The 14,293-nt window shown below is 45.6% G+C and overlaps 1 protein-coding gene across 1 annotated transcript in view; it reads right to left on the reverse strand.

The window, feature by feature from the left end:
* LOC120837655 (neprilysin-4-like) overlaps nt 1-14,293 on the reverse strand; it is a 188,213-nt gene that overhangs the window by 13,850 nt on the left and 160,070 nt on the right. Inside the window, exon 17 of the mRNA XM_042290885.1 lies at nt 11,816-11,946. Within this exon, the coding sequence (XP_042146819.1) occupies nt 11,816-11,946 (131 nt within the window). The remainder of the gene's footprint in view (nt 1-11,815; nt 11,947-14,293) is intronic.

Consider the following 14,293-nt stretch of genomic DNA (forward strand, 5'->3'; position numbering starts at 1 on the left):
TCCCTTGAAACAACTGGAGCGCCGTCAACGGCAACATCAGCGGCTTCGACGGCACCGTCTGCGAACGCCCTATATATGGCTGTCATCGCTGTCCAGCCTTGAGTGAGCACGGGATCTGCGAGGCCATGCAGACTACTCATTGCGTCTTTTTTCGTTCAGGCTCGTTGAAGACTCGTGTTTAACGCGAAAAAGAAGCAATTTGTGCTTACTGGTGTCTTTGTGCTGACATGGATTTTGTAAAGCTATGTGTGACTGTGCTATGTTGTGGGCCTCCTTAAGGTTTTGGAAGAGGTTGAGTCAACCCCGGTCCGATGAGTGAAGCTGAACTTAAAAAACAAATTGAAATGCATGATATGCTAAAAGTAGCCTGTGAACGCTCTCTCGTAAACGCTGAAACTAAGTTGGAAAGTGTGACGTCGCTTAATGAAGTCAAACAAAGCCAATAGTCAATGAAAACTGCCAGAACTCATGTTATAGAGAGATTGGCTGAGGTCCAAACTAAAACTTCTGCGTGGCGATGCTTAACGAAGTGGTTTGCATGACACGAAGTTTGATTGAAGTTCTTCAAAAAGTTAGCTGGGATCTATGTAGGCACAAACGAAGATCGTTCCCCTCGTGATAATTTAGTTTTCTACAGGATTGCTGATACGCTATCTGAAACCCGGCCACAAACGGACGATACGGTATTAAACTTATTTAGATGATCTCTAAAGCTCCAAGTAACGGATGAAGCGATTGTAGGTACCCACAGAATTGGTACTTACTGTCAGAGTAAGTGCATACCTGTTATGGTAATGTTTGCATCATCGTAACTAAAATAAAATACATGTTACTCTCCAGATCATTGCTAAAATTTAGTCGTGTCAGCATGAGTGAAAATTTTCGCATAGTGCGCGTCACGCAAGTAAAAAGCTAATATAATTTGCGAAAGTAGTAAATGTCGTTTTGAAGCTTAGATACCATAAAATGTACATTAACAATTAATGCTTCATTTACGATCCGGTGATCGATACGACTGTTAAGAATGGTCCCACTACAGCATACGTACTTGCAGACGCACATATTTCTCTCCTTTTAGTAAACCATCAGAGGCGTTGGGATCGGAATCACAAACCGCGAAGCGTAGTGCTTGTGTTGTATTCATGTCAAATGTATCAGTCCTTTTCACTAATATTCGACGCTTTTTTAAAGAAACGAGGTGAGTTGTGTTCAATTGTTGATTTTTTAAAGTCGATGTTATTCTTCTGGCAGAAACTTGGTTTTGTGTGAAGGTGCTTGACTGTGAACTATTTTATGGAGTAATAAAATATAATATTTAGAGAAACGACAGATGGAATTGGAGTGGTGGCAGTGTATTTATTGCAGTCGCAATTCATGTAAAATATTTGTTTTGTAAATGCGACTAGCTCTTTAGAAATAATTTGGATGTGTGTTGGTCCTAACCGCAACAAAGGAATTTTGGGATAGTTTAAGACAAACCCTAGAGACTGGGGAAAGACGAAAGACAACACAACACACCCTAATTCTGCAAGATGCAGGCTTCGTCCCCTTCACGTTTTCCTCTCCTGTGTTGTGTTGTTCTTCGCCTTTCCTCAGACTCGGGGGTTTGTCTACACGTTAAACCTTCACCAGCTCGATCTGTTCGTGGAATTTGTGAGTTTGCTTTAGATCACCATTTAGCTTGTCCACATTCATTAAAGCTCTGCATGACTCATTCAGCACCTCATTTACAAGATTTCCCAGTTCTCCGAATTTCCTCTGGCTGACTTTAATTATCCTTCGATTGTGTGGACAAGGAGTAATCCATCTACGACCACGTATTCATCCGAATGTAATGACTTTCTTAAACTTTGCTTAGAAATTAACTTAATGTCACTGAACCTACGAAAATTACCCCGTCATCAACAAATGTTTTGGATCTTGTATTGTCAAACCATTCATATCTTGTTTCTCCAATTTACATCTACCAGGACTTAGGGATTATTGTTTTAGGCCTTTAAAGTTTAAAGCTTTAGTGCCCAAACCATCCGCTCGCACAAAACTAATTCGAGATTATACGAAAGCTGGCTTTGAGAATATCAAAAATGAACTAGCAACATTTCTAGATAATTTCATGGTGGGGTTCCCACACAGATTAGCTGAAAAAAAGTGGCAGTGGTTTTAAAACAATGTCAAATCACTAACCAATCGTTACATTTCCGTAAGGACAGTTTTTGAGAATTCCCAGTCACCGTGGTTTAATAGCGCCTTCACACGTCTCTCAAATAAAAATAAACGATTATTTAGTGCTGCTAACTTCACAACGTGTAAACAATTAACTTTGCACAAAATATCGCACAGCCGCTGAGGCATGCAAAAAAGACATTGACAATGAAAAGGTTTATTATTTTCACGCGCAAACTACCGAAAATGTTATTAACAAACCCATAAAATTTTGAAATATTATGGAAAAAGATCTAATTCTTCAGTCGTGCTTAAAACTGAGAGCGGCACTAGTATGCTGTTGACAGCGAGTGCTAATGCTTTGAATACAGATTTTGCTAAATCTTTCTCACGTGATGATAGCCAATAATTCCCCGTACTGCGCAGTTCCGAGTTTTTGCGAATGGACCACTCTGCCATATTGTGCTGGAGTTTAACATCATGGTCATAGGTTAACGTTATCTCGTTTTAAAAGAGTGGATTGTATAAATTCTAAATAAAAAAAATACTAACGTAAATTCGTTAATTATACTAGACACACTTTGTCAGCATTCAATGCAAAAGTCTATATTTCATTTAGAGTGGGAAGTATCAAAAGTGGCTCCCATATAGAAAACAGGTGACAAACATTCCCATCTCAATTATCGGGTGATTTTCAATACTAGTGCTTTCTGCAAAATTCTTGATCATATAATATTTTCCTACCTTGTCAGTTTCTTGGAATATATTTTAACCCATTTCAACATGGTTTCAAAAGAGATTTTCATGCGAAACTCAAATTGCATCACTCACTCATGATTGTCATTCAATGTTAAACCTAGGATCCCAGGATGCCTACACATTTTTGGTCTTTGCCAGAGCTTTCGATAACGTCGATCACAACCTTCTCATTCGTAGACTATCGAAACTTATGAGCCACTGAACAAAAAGAAATCAATTTTTTTTTTCAGAAAGTAAACAAACTTTCCTGATAGTTTGAATTACTTTCAACAGTGTGGTTGGGACACGCGTGTCGAAAAGTTCACTTTAAGCAAAAAAATATGTTTTGTGTGTGTAATATTGACGGCGCAAGATTTATTTTAAATTCTCCGCGCAATGTTCTTGACGTCACGAAATGGTCATACACTCTCTCCACATCAACGTGATGGCAAAGCCAATCCACCTCTTCTCCACGCGCCCCAAATTCCGTGAGAGAAAACAAGTGGAAAGGAAATGTCTACCGACTAAATCGCGTCTCCCGCCGTCAATGTTGCTCAATTTTCGTTTTTCGTGTTAAATTTATTCTTTACACGCGTGTCTCAACGATAGGTCGGCATTTTGAGCAGTCCTCAGTCAAACTCACGATCACCCTATTTTCCAAAATTAGAACTGACGCCCACTCACGATCACGCTTTATTCAAAATAGAGTCATCACCCGGACCCACCCTCACCGTTCAACTCAAAACCAAAACTCACTCGACGTCATCATCATGGTCGTCACGCTGACAAATCATCACGGTTATCACGCTCACAGGTCATCACGAAACATCAGACTCACAGGTAATCACTGTCCTCACGGCACTCATACTCAGAGGTCCTCACGGTCCTCATGGTCCTCACGACACTCACCCTCACAGCTTCTCACGGTCCTCACACTCACAGGTCATGCTGCTCATTACGATCACAGGTCATCACGGTCCTCACACTCACAGTTCCTCAAAGTCCTCACACTTACACAGGTCCTCACACTCAGCACACTCACAGGTTCTTACACTCACAGCTCATCACGGTTACAGGTTGCTTTCTTTGTGATATTCTTTTGTTCCTCGCAAGCCGTTGGTTTGTCTTCGCCGTGAGTCGTGTGGCGGGGAAACTATCCCAAAACAGTGAACTTCTGAACAGCCTATCCGATTTAAAAGAAATATACTAGGTTTATGTTCCGCACATTTCTACCAAATGCGGTTAACTTGGATTAATTACGAGAGAAACTAAATGCAAGCTGACGAACGTGCGTGTCTTGAACTTTCGCCTGTTGACAAGGGCGACGGTAAAACAAAAACGCGTCTTCCGACTGGTTACGCAGAAAACATCGCAGTGATTAGAGCAGCGCCTCGCTGTGCATACCTCGCTTATTGCACACAAACAATTACTACATATATCACCCCCGTTTCTTTTTTATCTTGTGCCACCCACACGTGCTTCTAAGGAAGTTTATGCAGCATATATACGTATATGCATCGACCAAAGTTTTTTCTGTTTTGAGAGGGCGGTAATATTAAGTATAGGGTGGTTTCACGTGACGTACTTCTGGTTTGAAACCCACCATCACCCGTGTTGGCAGTGGTGTCCTTCAATCGTATGCTGCTCTACGAGCAGAGGCCGCGGAGGCTGAGTTTTCCTTCTCAGTTCAGTTGCTTCTGCTTTTGTTGTTCGACCGTGCTTGCCGGAGTAGGCTGCGATTTAAGGAATCGTCGGCAGGCATTGTTTTGCAGTCCTCCCGGCCTTTATAAAATTTCAGCATTTATTTCCGTGATACATGCAACCGTCCTTGAATTGGTTTCGTTTTGATTGATTTGGCATGGCTTTGCTTGGCTTGGTTTGGAGTGGTTTGGGGGTTCGGCGTCGTCTCCGTGTGTCTCTTTGTCGCTCTGTCGGTCACGTAGGGCGCGCCACTTTTCATGTGGCTAGCCGCGTCATTCTTGGCGCGCAGTTCTATAATGGGCAGTCATGCAGTTTATCGAACAAGGTTTCATTGACAGATCGTTTCAGCGACACTGCGATGTTTCATCGGGAGATCATTTCTTCGACATTTGTTTCATTGATGTGCCATCCGCAGATCGTTTCTTCGACATTCCATACTCGACAGCGCTTACTACATTCGTCGACATTTTTTTTACTCGGACATCTAGACGACATTTCTCTTTCTCTCTCTTTCATCGACGCGGCGTTGGCTTATTGACGTTTCGGGCTCTTCCCGTGTTCACAGCGCACAACGGTGTCCGCTACGGACAGGGCGGAGGGGGTGCAAGCGCAAATGCTCCTCACTCTTTGTACACAGTGCGCTGTGCGCTTACGTTGCTGGAGGGGTGCGTGCAACGTGGCGGCCTTTTGGATACGTTTGGCCGTTTGGGCGCGTGCTCGCCCTCTCTAGCGGATATTTGTTTACGTAAGGAGCGTGCCTTAAGCAGCTTAGGCTCGGCGCTCGGCAGCCAGACGGCTAGGCGTAATTGTTACTTTCTGTCGAGCTTTTTGCTGCGTGCACACTCAAAGCTCGCGAGAAGCTGAATCGTTCTAAACTTTTTCTAAAAATGGGTTGAGGCTTACTTTGAACCCAGTAATGCACGCGAAATACTAAAACTGACGTTTTGCATTCTCGTCTGGCATGTCTTCCGATATATGTAGTCATGTAGACGTTAACCTGCCGGTTTCAGTAGTCTTTAAAAGTAAATGAGCGAGGTATTTACATTGCTGCAGCTTCTAAAGTCGGAGCTGGCGGAGATACATCGTCTACGTCGTCGTCTTTGCTATCGGGCAGCTGACCGATTCTAAGTGCTCGAGCTCTCGCTGGAAGCGTAATCTTATTTGTATAGTATTCAAAAGTGCGCATCCGTGTGTGCTGTAGTGAACATTTCAGGTCCGTCCTATCAATAGTTTATTGTTATCAACCAGGATAACGCAATATCTGTAAACACCTCCAGACAAAGAAAACGAGAGCTCGCCGTTCACTTTGACCAATAGACCGATCACACCAACCGTCTGGAGCGTACGTGACGCAGCCATAGTTGTACTTCACAGGAGGCAGCGGAATTGCACGAGACGGCTCGTGATCGACAAGCGCAAGCCTACAGCGGCGTTCACCTCTCGTGCGGAAAGACTGCAGTTCCCGCAATGCATTGCGCCAGAGCAGGCGTAGCGAAATTGGCGGTGAGGTGGGCCTATTACATCAAGCCAGGTTCACACATCAGTGTTCCGAGTGACAGAAATGACAGAAACAGCACGAACGACATTGCACCGGGACGATTCTGTTCGCATTACAGAGCGTGACGGATAACGCAATGAGCAGCTTTATCAAGCAATCATTAGTCATGGTTGTCCCGGTGTCATCCCGTTCGTGTCGTTTTTAACGTTCCTGTAGCTTGAAAGCAGATGTGTGAACCAGCCTTTACGAGACTACTCTGATGTTACGCTTGAACGTCACGGAAAATCGGTCTTCCCGCTTTTTCGAGGTGTCGCTACGGGTAGGAATACTAGCGGGGTCTATATAAGTGAATTCTTCGGCACACAAGCGTCAGTGCAGGTTATGACTTTGTCAACATTGCCTGAAGCCTATTACAATTATAAAATAAAATATTGAAGGTCTCTCCATGGTTCTTTTAAGTGTGGGTGTTTGCGCGACATGAAATGTCACAGCTTTGCGACCGCAACACCTCACACGGGCACAATGTCCGTCCATATCAAAATTGAACCGGGCGGTGTTTTCAAATACAATATTTATCATTATTTCGCGCATTCAGTTCCCGAAAATTAGCAGCACATTCGGGAAGTTTAAGTTGAGTGGTATGTTTTTTTTATAATGCGCAAAATTTATGACAAACGGTCTCTCTAGTCATTTAGTCGCACATTCACAAAAATATTAAAATTTATGTTACACAATTATCAAACCAGCGGCGTTTTTGTGACCATCATATTGAGACAGATATTCTGTCGCTCGGTTAACAAGTACTCATTCACCACAGTACCACACTTCATCGACCCACTGATCAAACTTGCCCTCTGCTACACCATTGTAAAATTTTATTACGGGCTTGAATCATCGCGCTATGTGTCCTGGTGTGCTACTGCGTTCAAGCGATAAGAAGTGTTTCAGAATTGAATTGTAAAATGTCGGTTATCATATATATCCTTTTTGTTTTACAAGAAATTCTTTACTCGACTTTAGTACCTATGCATTCAACCATAATAACGTAAAAATGCAGCATGAGTATATAACGGCCAAAGGGAGCACAGCGTCATGCACAAAGCCCAAGAAGCCCGGGCAATTGTCGCGTCACAGTCCCGTCCAGCCGGCGCGCGGGCAACTCGGCCGTGCCGTGGCCCGTGGGGCAGGCGCCACGACGTTCCGGCGCCGGCGTCACCTACATCTCAGTGTACGCAGGCACACGGCACACGACAAATTCTACGAATCCCGCTGAGTCCATAAAATCATTCGAATGAGACATGTGACAGCATCTCACAGGCGTTCATTCTAGATGCCACCTGTCTTTATGCGACGCTATAAATGGCCCAATGAGTCTTAACTTCCACAGTTTGCTAAGTGATACCGAAACGGGCTTATTGGTGTGCCCATAGGCAACCAGCAATGCAGTTTGTCACTACACTTCGCACCATCTAGCGGCTGCAAAATAAAACAAATTGGGTAGGCCATGGTGGCACGGGTAGGGGACTGCAGGCGGGCGCATTTATATAGAAACCTCGTGTAAACGTGGCATTTCGGATAGGTGTGAGCCTTTTTGGAACAGTGTTTCGTAAAAGTAATCTCAACTTCACGTCTCTATGACCTCACCGGGTTCCTGTGACATTTCGTCTGCTCCTAGAGTTTGCCCCCAAAATAAAAGTCGCTACTGCTGCATGAAAGACTGCCACTGTCGCGAAGGTGACTCAAGCGTTAAACTTTAGCGCTTACCTTTAAGATCTTGGGTAACGAAATGACGACAAAGTAGATTACTGCAGTGCGACGCATCATGTAAGTGAATTTTACATTAATTCTTGAAGTGAACGAAGATAGATCTGCAGTTTTAGAAAGTGGTCTGACAAACTCGTTTTGCAAACTACTCGGCAAAATATCATAATTATTTAAGTTGTTTTACGAGTCTCTGTGACAACCACGTCAAGAAATATAGTAGACAAAATCAGTCCGATTGTTTTGTCGCTGTGTTGTCGAGAATCAGGCGATGAGGTCTTCAAGCGTGAGGCCCGTCGGCCCGTTGTGGCACTCGTAGTTGCAAGCGCGCATTTAATCGCGACCGCGCGCGCCCTTCGGCACGCGCGGTCGCAACCAAAAACTTGCGAGTTTTCAAATAGTGGATTTTCATAGAAGAAATCTTCGTTTGTTTCGGCTACCAAATCTAATCCTGAGTATGGTAACAAATGTGACGGCGTGCAGAAAACAGGATGCAAAAGTTTTTATTCGGGAAAAGCTCATACGAATCGGAAATATCCTTCGCACACGTACACTATGTTGCCTGACGCCCTTTTACACCAGGCTTGTGTACAGCATAAAGAGTTTGGTTCTAATTATCCACATTTTATTCTAGTGTCGTGGGGGTGTCCGCAGAAGAAGAAGACGGTTGAGCGAGGCGCAAGCGGAGGCCAGCCGGCGAGGAAAGAGGAAGAGCGTGCTACACTAGGCTGGGGCCGGGCAAGCACGATAGAGCCCTCTGGCTGCTCTGCCCCATCGTGATCCCCGGATCATTCCAACAGCGAGGTTTCGATCAAGATTGGCGGAAACAGCGAGCCTTGGCCATACCGGCCCAGGCCCTGACGGTCCACGAGTGGTTCCGCAGCGAGTTTCGGGCTAAGATAGCCCGGAACACCTAGCCTACATAGCGCTGGCGTGGAAAGGACGATCCGCAGGGGTGTACACGGACTCCGACTGCGAGCTTTGAACGACAGGCGACAACTAGGGTCGGCGGGTCCGAACTGCCACCTCTCTAAAACGGGCAATTATTCCATTCGCTACCTTCTTGTTGTGTTGTGTCACTTCCCGGGAGAGGAGCGAACCACAGACCGATCGGGAGGCGATTATTATAGATGACCCCACAAGCGGTAAAGACACCTTAAACTGGTGTCTAAATGCCAACTCTAGAATATGCTTTAAACACTTCGGCCTTTCAGGGCTGCGACGGTTTGAAAAAAACGCATAAAACAACCAGGAACATGACGCGTACGTGCACACGTGGACTGTAGAAATTGGGGTCGGCGCCGCTCGCCACGGCCCGACTGGCAGATTGTCCTCCCCGTTATTAGAGACCAGAGACAGCTCCGCTTGTGGCGCTGAATGCAGCACAATGTGGCGCCGGCTGGCTATCATGCACTCGCGCCAACTTGCCACGAACGACACACAAAGGCATGATATCGCACAATGCGAAAGATCTCACTCGAAGCTTTGATCGATCATGACGCCGCCTTTTTTGCACTTTCTGAGTGATGACTCATTTGCGAAAGGTACAGTGAGGTGCGCGGAAAGATAAAACGGTTTGTGTGTCTGAGTGCTGATAAGGATTATGTAAGTAACTCAATTATATCGCAGCTGTGTGAAAGTTGTAGTTGACGCAATCATAAAATGCTATGCCCACCGGCCCCAACTTGGCAACGGGAGCCGAAATCCACGCGATCCTTTCCATGCCACAGAGAGAGGAGCGCTAACCGTTTGGAGCGCTTCCCCAACTCCGACCTTACCGCGCCGCCTCGAGACGCCATCAGTACGTCGGCGTCTCGCCGTCTGCCGTGTAACGAAATGTGAACGCCGAAGAGAAGCGAAAGCAACCCCCTTCCCTGTCCCCTCTGCCGTCCACAGCTGGATGAGACACTGCGGTGGGCGCTGGGAAGGAGGCGGCTGCAAGTACAAGCACCCCCTTCCCCCCCTCCTCCGCCCTCCACAGGACCCAGCGCGTTTACATGGCCGAGGAGCAGGCGAGCGACACCCAAACCCACCCTGATCCCCACGCAGCAGTAGTGAAGCGCGAGTCTCCTCGCCCGCTAAAATTGCCCGGGAGCTCACCTGACCAACCCATCCAAGATAATGCCAGATCTCATGGTGACTCGTGATGGCCATGGTCATCAGACTCACGTCATCACGCAGACTAATGCCATCACCGGACTCAAATCCACCTTAACCCAACATCTTGATTCAGGCTCATGCTCATGAGCCTCGAAGCTCGCAATCACACTCAAGAGATCTCAAAACTCACCCTGATGGGTCCTCAGAACTCAGGCTCACGCTCACGCTCTTCAGTTTTCAGAACTCACACTCAAGCTCATGAGCTCTCGGGACTCAAACTCACACTCAAGAGTTTTCTGAACTCACGATCACACTCACTACCAAACTCACGCTCATTAGTTCGCAGGACTCACACACACACTCATGAGTTCTTAAAACTCACGATCACACTCACGGTCAGACTCACGCTCGTGAGTTCTCAGGACTTAGAGTCACACTCACATTCATGAGTTCAAGTAACTCACTATCAAACTCACAATCACACTTGCAATTTTCCGAGATTCGAGGCCTCACCTTGATCACCTCAACTCTGACGGTGAGCGTGAGTGATCGTGAGTGATCGCGCTCATGAGTGAGAATGCCGAGGTAACTCAATCAGACCGTTTTTCCTCCTTTAACATAGATTTTAACAATCTTACATGAATTCAATCTTCCTTAAACAACAGCTCCGAATTCGTAACTGTCAATAATTTGAGCCCTTCTCTCGCTACCGTTGGTTCTGGTGTTCTGCAGCGATCTGTCTTAGGACGATAGTCATTCCTAATTTATGTTAAGAATCGTCCAATTCACATCCCCTCACCTATCTGTTTACTTGCTGATGACTGTTTGATTTATTGGAAAATAATGGATCATAGTGACGGCTATGTGCTCTAGTCTTATATTAACAATATTGTCCAGTGGCTTGACATGTTTTATGGGCCATAATTCTAACAATTGTAAATCTATGTGCGTATAGCTTGTCCTACGAAAATTTTAGTTAGATTCCTAATACAGCGAACGTAGAAGCTGTTACATTGTACGAATATTTAGACATGCACTAAACTTACAACTTCTCCTGGAAAGCTAATATTCAGTACACCACATACAATGCTAATACCATGTTAGGTCATATTAGGCGTAATTTTTCAGTAACGCCTGTACCTTCCCAGTTAATTTTGCAGAAGACCCCAATTCGACCCAAATTAGAATATGCAGCATCTATCTGAGATCCTGTTATGCCTTTCTCATTGATGCATTGAAAGCCATCCAAAACAGATCTGCTCGTTTCATAGTCACTAATTATGACTATACAAGTAGTGCCATAAATATATCAAACCTTATCGCTCCCTCCCTTTGTTCTATGTCATAAAATTCCACTCCCCTCCTCATTTCGCAAAGTGTACTTTTATAATTCTATACCACGGAAAAAATTAATTGTACGCCCAATTTAAGTTTCCTCTTGTCTTGCTCATCAACAGAAGTTTGGCATCCCCAGCGTTAACACAAATTTCATTTCATTCATCCTTTCTTCCTCGTACATTTCAAAAATGGAATCACCTTCCCGGCTCAATTGCTTTCATAATGGACTTGGTTCATTTTAAAATCTTCGTTACCTAATTGTTAACTGGCGTTGGTAACATGCCCGCGTAGTCACTGGGAACATCGTCGCAAACAGAATAAACGTGGCTGGGCGCCGCCTATGCCGTACCGACCATTTTCGTCTTGTGGGGAGTTGCCGGTCCCGGCCCAGTAGGACCGTGGCGGCAGACCCGCACAGCCCCTACCACAACCAGCTGTTATGTGCTACTTCGGTTGTTCAGAAAAAAATCCACAATTATTTTGTTTAACGATCACGTATGTTAGGACGTCACTTACCGTCAAGTTCACTTCCTTTACGGTAACGTTGCTGTACTGGTCTATAAAGCATTGAGCTCTCTTTACAAATTCTTCCGCTGAGCTCTCGGTCCACCAGTTTCGCAGCTCTCCATCACCATCAAATTGACTTCCTGGTGGCAGAAGTGGACAGAGCATAAAGGTAAGCATTACAATTTTATTTGATTTGTAGCTTAGCCCAACATTGCCGTATTAAAAACAGCTTAGACTTAATTGCGAGTTAAAAGCATGTTTTTTTCTTCTACAGCTCGTTAAAAAAGCACAGGCAGGAAACATGAAGATATCTTAATCATCATAATTTCGAAATTTCCTTGTTAGCGTTTGCCATGTTAAAAAGAAAAAATATTTGGCCAAAGAGCCCAAACACGTACTTGAAAAAATAGAGTGCAGGCGAGCTGGTGTAAGTTGAACATGATTGTAAACCTGAGATTGGGGCAGGAAGGGAACACAACAGAAGGTAGTAAAAGAGGAGGCGACGTCTCAAACTCAGCTGCAAAGTTTATTTCGTACACACAAAAAAAAAAGAAAACATGACAAGAGGACGATGACATTCCTCATAGTGCAGCGAATGATCAGTGTGTTTGATCGGAAGAAGAGGTCGCCTTCCGAATGGATCTCATCAAGGTACGGCCAGTAGGCTCGGATTTGTTCAGAGATTACGTTTTTGTCCTCTGGCCACTTCGTGCTTGCATACTCCCCCAGGATACGGAGATCCTCATCTTGGTTCGTTGCCCGCTTGATCCGTGGAAGTCTTTCTGCAGGAATTGAAAGCTCTTGGATTACGTTCACTTGGAAGTGTTCTTCCTCTGGTACCTTCCCTTTCAATGGAAACCAATACAGGGCGTGTGTGATGAGCATCTCGTTTCCCAGCTTGTATTTATCTTAAGTGAATATTCCTGGAGAATCAGGCGCATTCTTTGCAGACGTAGCGGACACTGGTGAAGCGGTCTCCTGATCATCGCCTCGAGAGGGCAGTGGTCACTTTCCACCAGGATGCACGGCTGAGCGAAGAAGTAGTCGTGAAAGCGTGAGCAGCCATGCAAAATGGCTAGCATCTCCTTTTAAATTTTTGCATATCTCTCTTGACTTCAGTCAGTGAGAAAGAAGAGTAGGCCAGGGAACATCCATTCTGCAGGATGACCGCTCCTAGTCCTCGTTGGCTAGCATCTACCTGCAACACAAGGGGCTGCGTCTTGTCGTAGTGTGCCAGAACCAGTGCCAGTGATAGGGCTGTCCGAAGACGCTCAAAGATCTCTTGTTGGGAGTCGGCCCAGACCCAAGCGTTGCCCTTCTTTAGCAGGTCTCGTTGAGGTGCACTTATGTCCGACGTGTTCGGAATAAACCTGGCAACGAAGTTCACCATTCTCAGAAATGTGTTCAGTTTCTTTGAATATTGTTTTCATTTCTGTCTGCAAATACTTGGAATCTGAACTGCAAGTATGTCCTCCGCTCTGTTCGAGTCGATCGAGAGTCCTTTGTCGGTTAGCACAAAGCCTAGGTAGCGTACCTCCGCTTTCAAGAAGTGGCACTTGACCAGGTTCAGCTTGAGGTTCACCTCTTGGCACCATTGCAGGACACTTTATAGACGTCTGTCGTGCTCTTCTTTTGTGGAACTCCACACGAGTATGTCGTCCATGACCACTTCCAGGTCGTCGAGACCTTGGAGGACCTGGTGCATTGCTCTATAGAAGTCGTCTGGGGCAGCCGCAATTTCGAACGGACCGGAGGATATTTTATCTTCCGCAATGAGTGCTCATGGTGCACAAATACGAGCAGGCCTCTTGTCAAATTCAATCAGTCAAAATCCTGTGGCAGCGTCTAATGTAGAAAAGTACTTGGCACCCTCGATGTTCGTGACGATGTCCTCGAGTGTTGGCATACGGCAATGCTCCCTCCTGAGCGCTTTGTTGCGGCCAAATGAGTCCAAGCATATTCTTATATGGGCCTTCTTGACCACAACTAACATCTGGCTGGCCCATTCAGTCAGTTCGGTGCTTCTATTTGGTCGAGTTCAGCCTTGACCTTGTCACGGTGTGCCAGTGCGACGCTACGGGCTGGTTTAACTACACCTTGCGATCCTTGGCGCAGTTTCATGTGGAACACTACCCCACGTAGTTCACCTAGACCCTTGAAGGTCTGTTCAAACGGTCGTGCCGCTTCGTAGAGTTGGCCCTCTTCTGCCACTAAAGCCACAAGTGTGATGAGCCCTATCTCGTGGGGCAGTTCACCGCTGAAAATTTGCTTGCACCGGCTCCCGCACAACGCAAAACGGTGCCCGAGCAGCTCCGTGTTTGCTGGACACTTGCAGAGTCACCTTTCCGGCTGCTTTCTTTTTCTGACCGAAAAATGTGTTCAGTAGTGCGCTGCTTGGCTCCAACTCCTTGTGTGTTATCGCCTTCAGTTGCTTGAGTGAAATCACTGAACTGTTTGCTCGTGTATCCAAGTTGCGAAACCACTGGC

This window comes from Ixodes scapularis, unplaced genomic scaffold (assembly GCF_016920785.2).
Source record: "Ixodes scapularis isolate PalLabHiFi unplaced genomic scaffold, ASM1692078v2 PGA_scaffold1__304_contigs__length_218370807, whole genome shotgun sequence".
In the NCBI taxonomy this organism is placed as follows: domain Eukaryota; kingdom Metazoa; phylum Arthropoda; class Arachnida; order Ixodida; family Ixodidae; genus Ixodes; species Ixodes scapularis.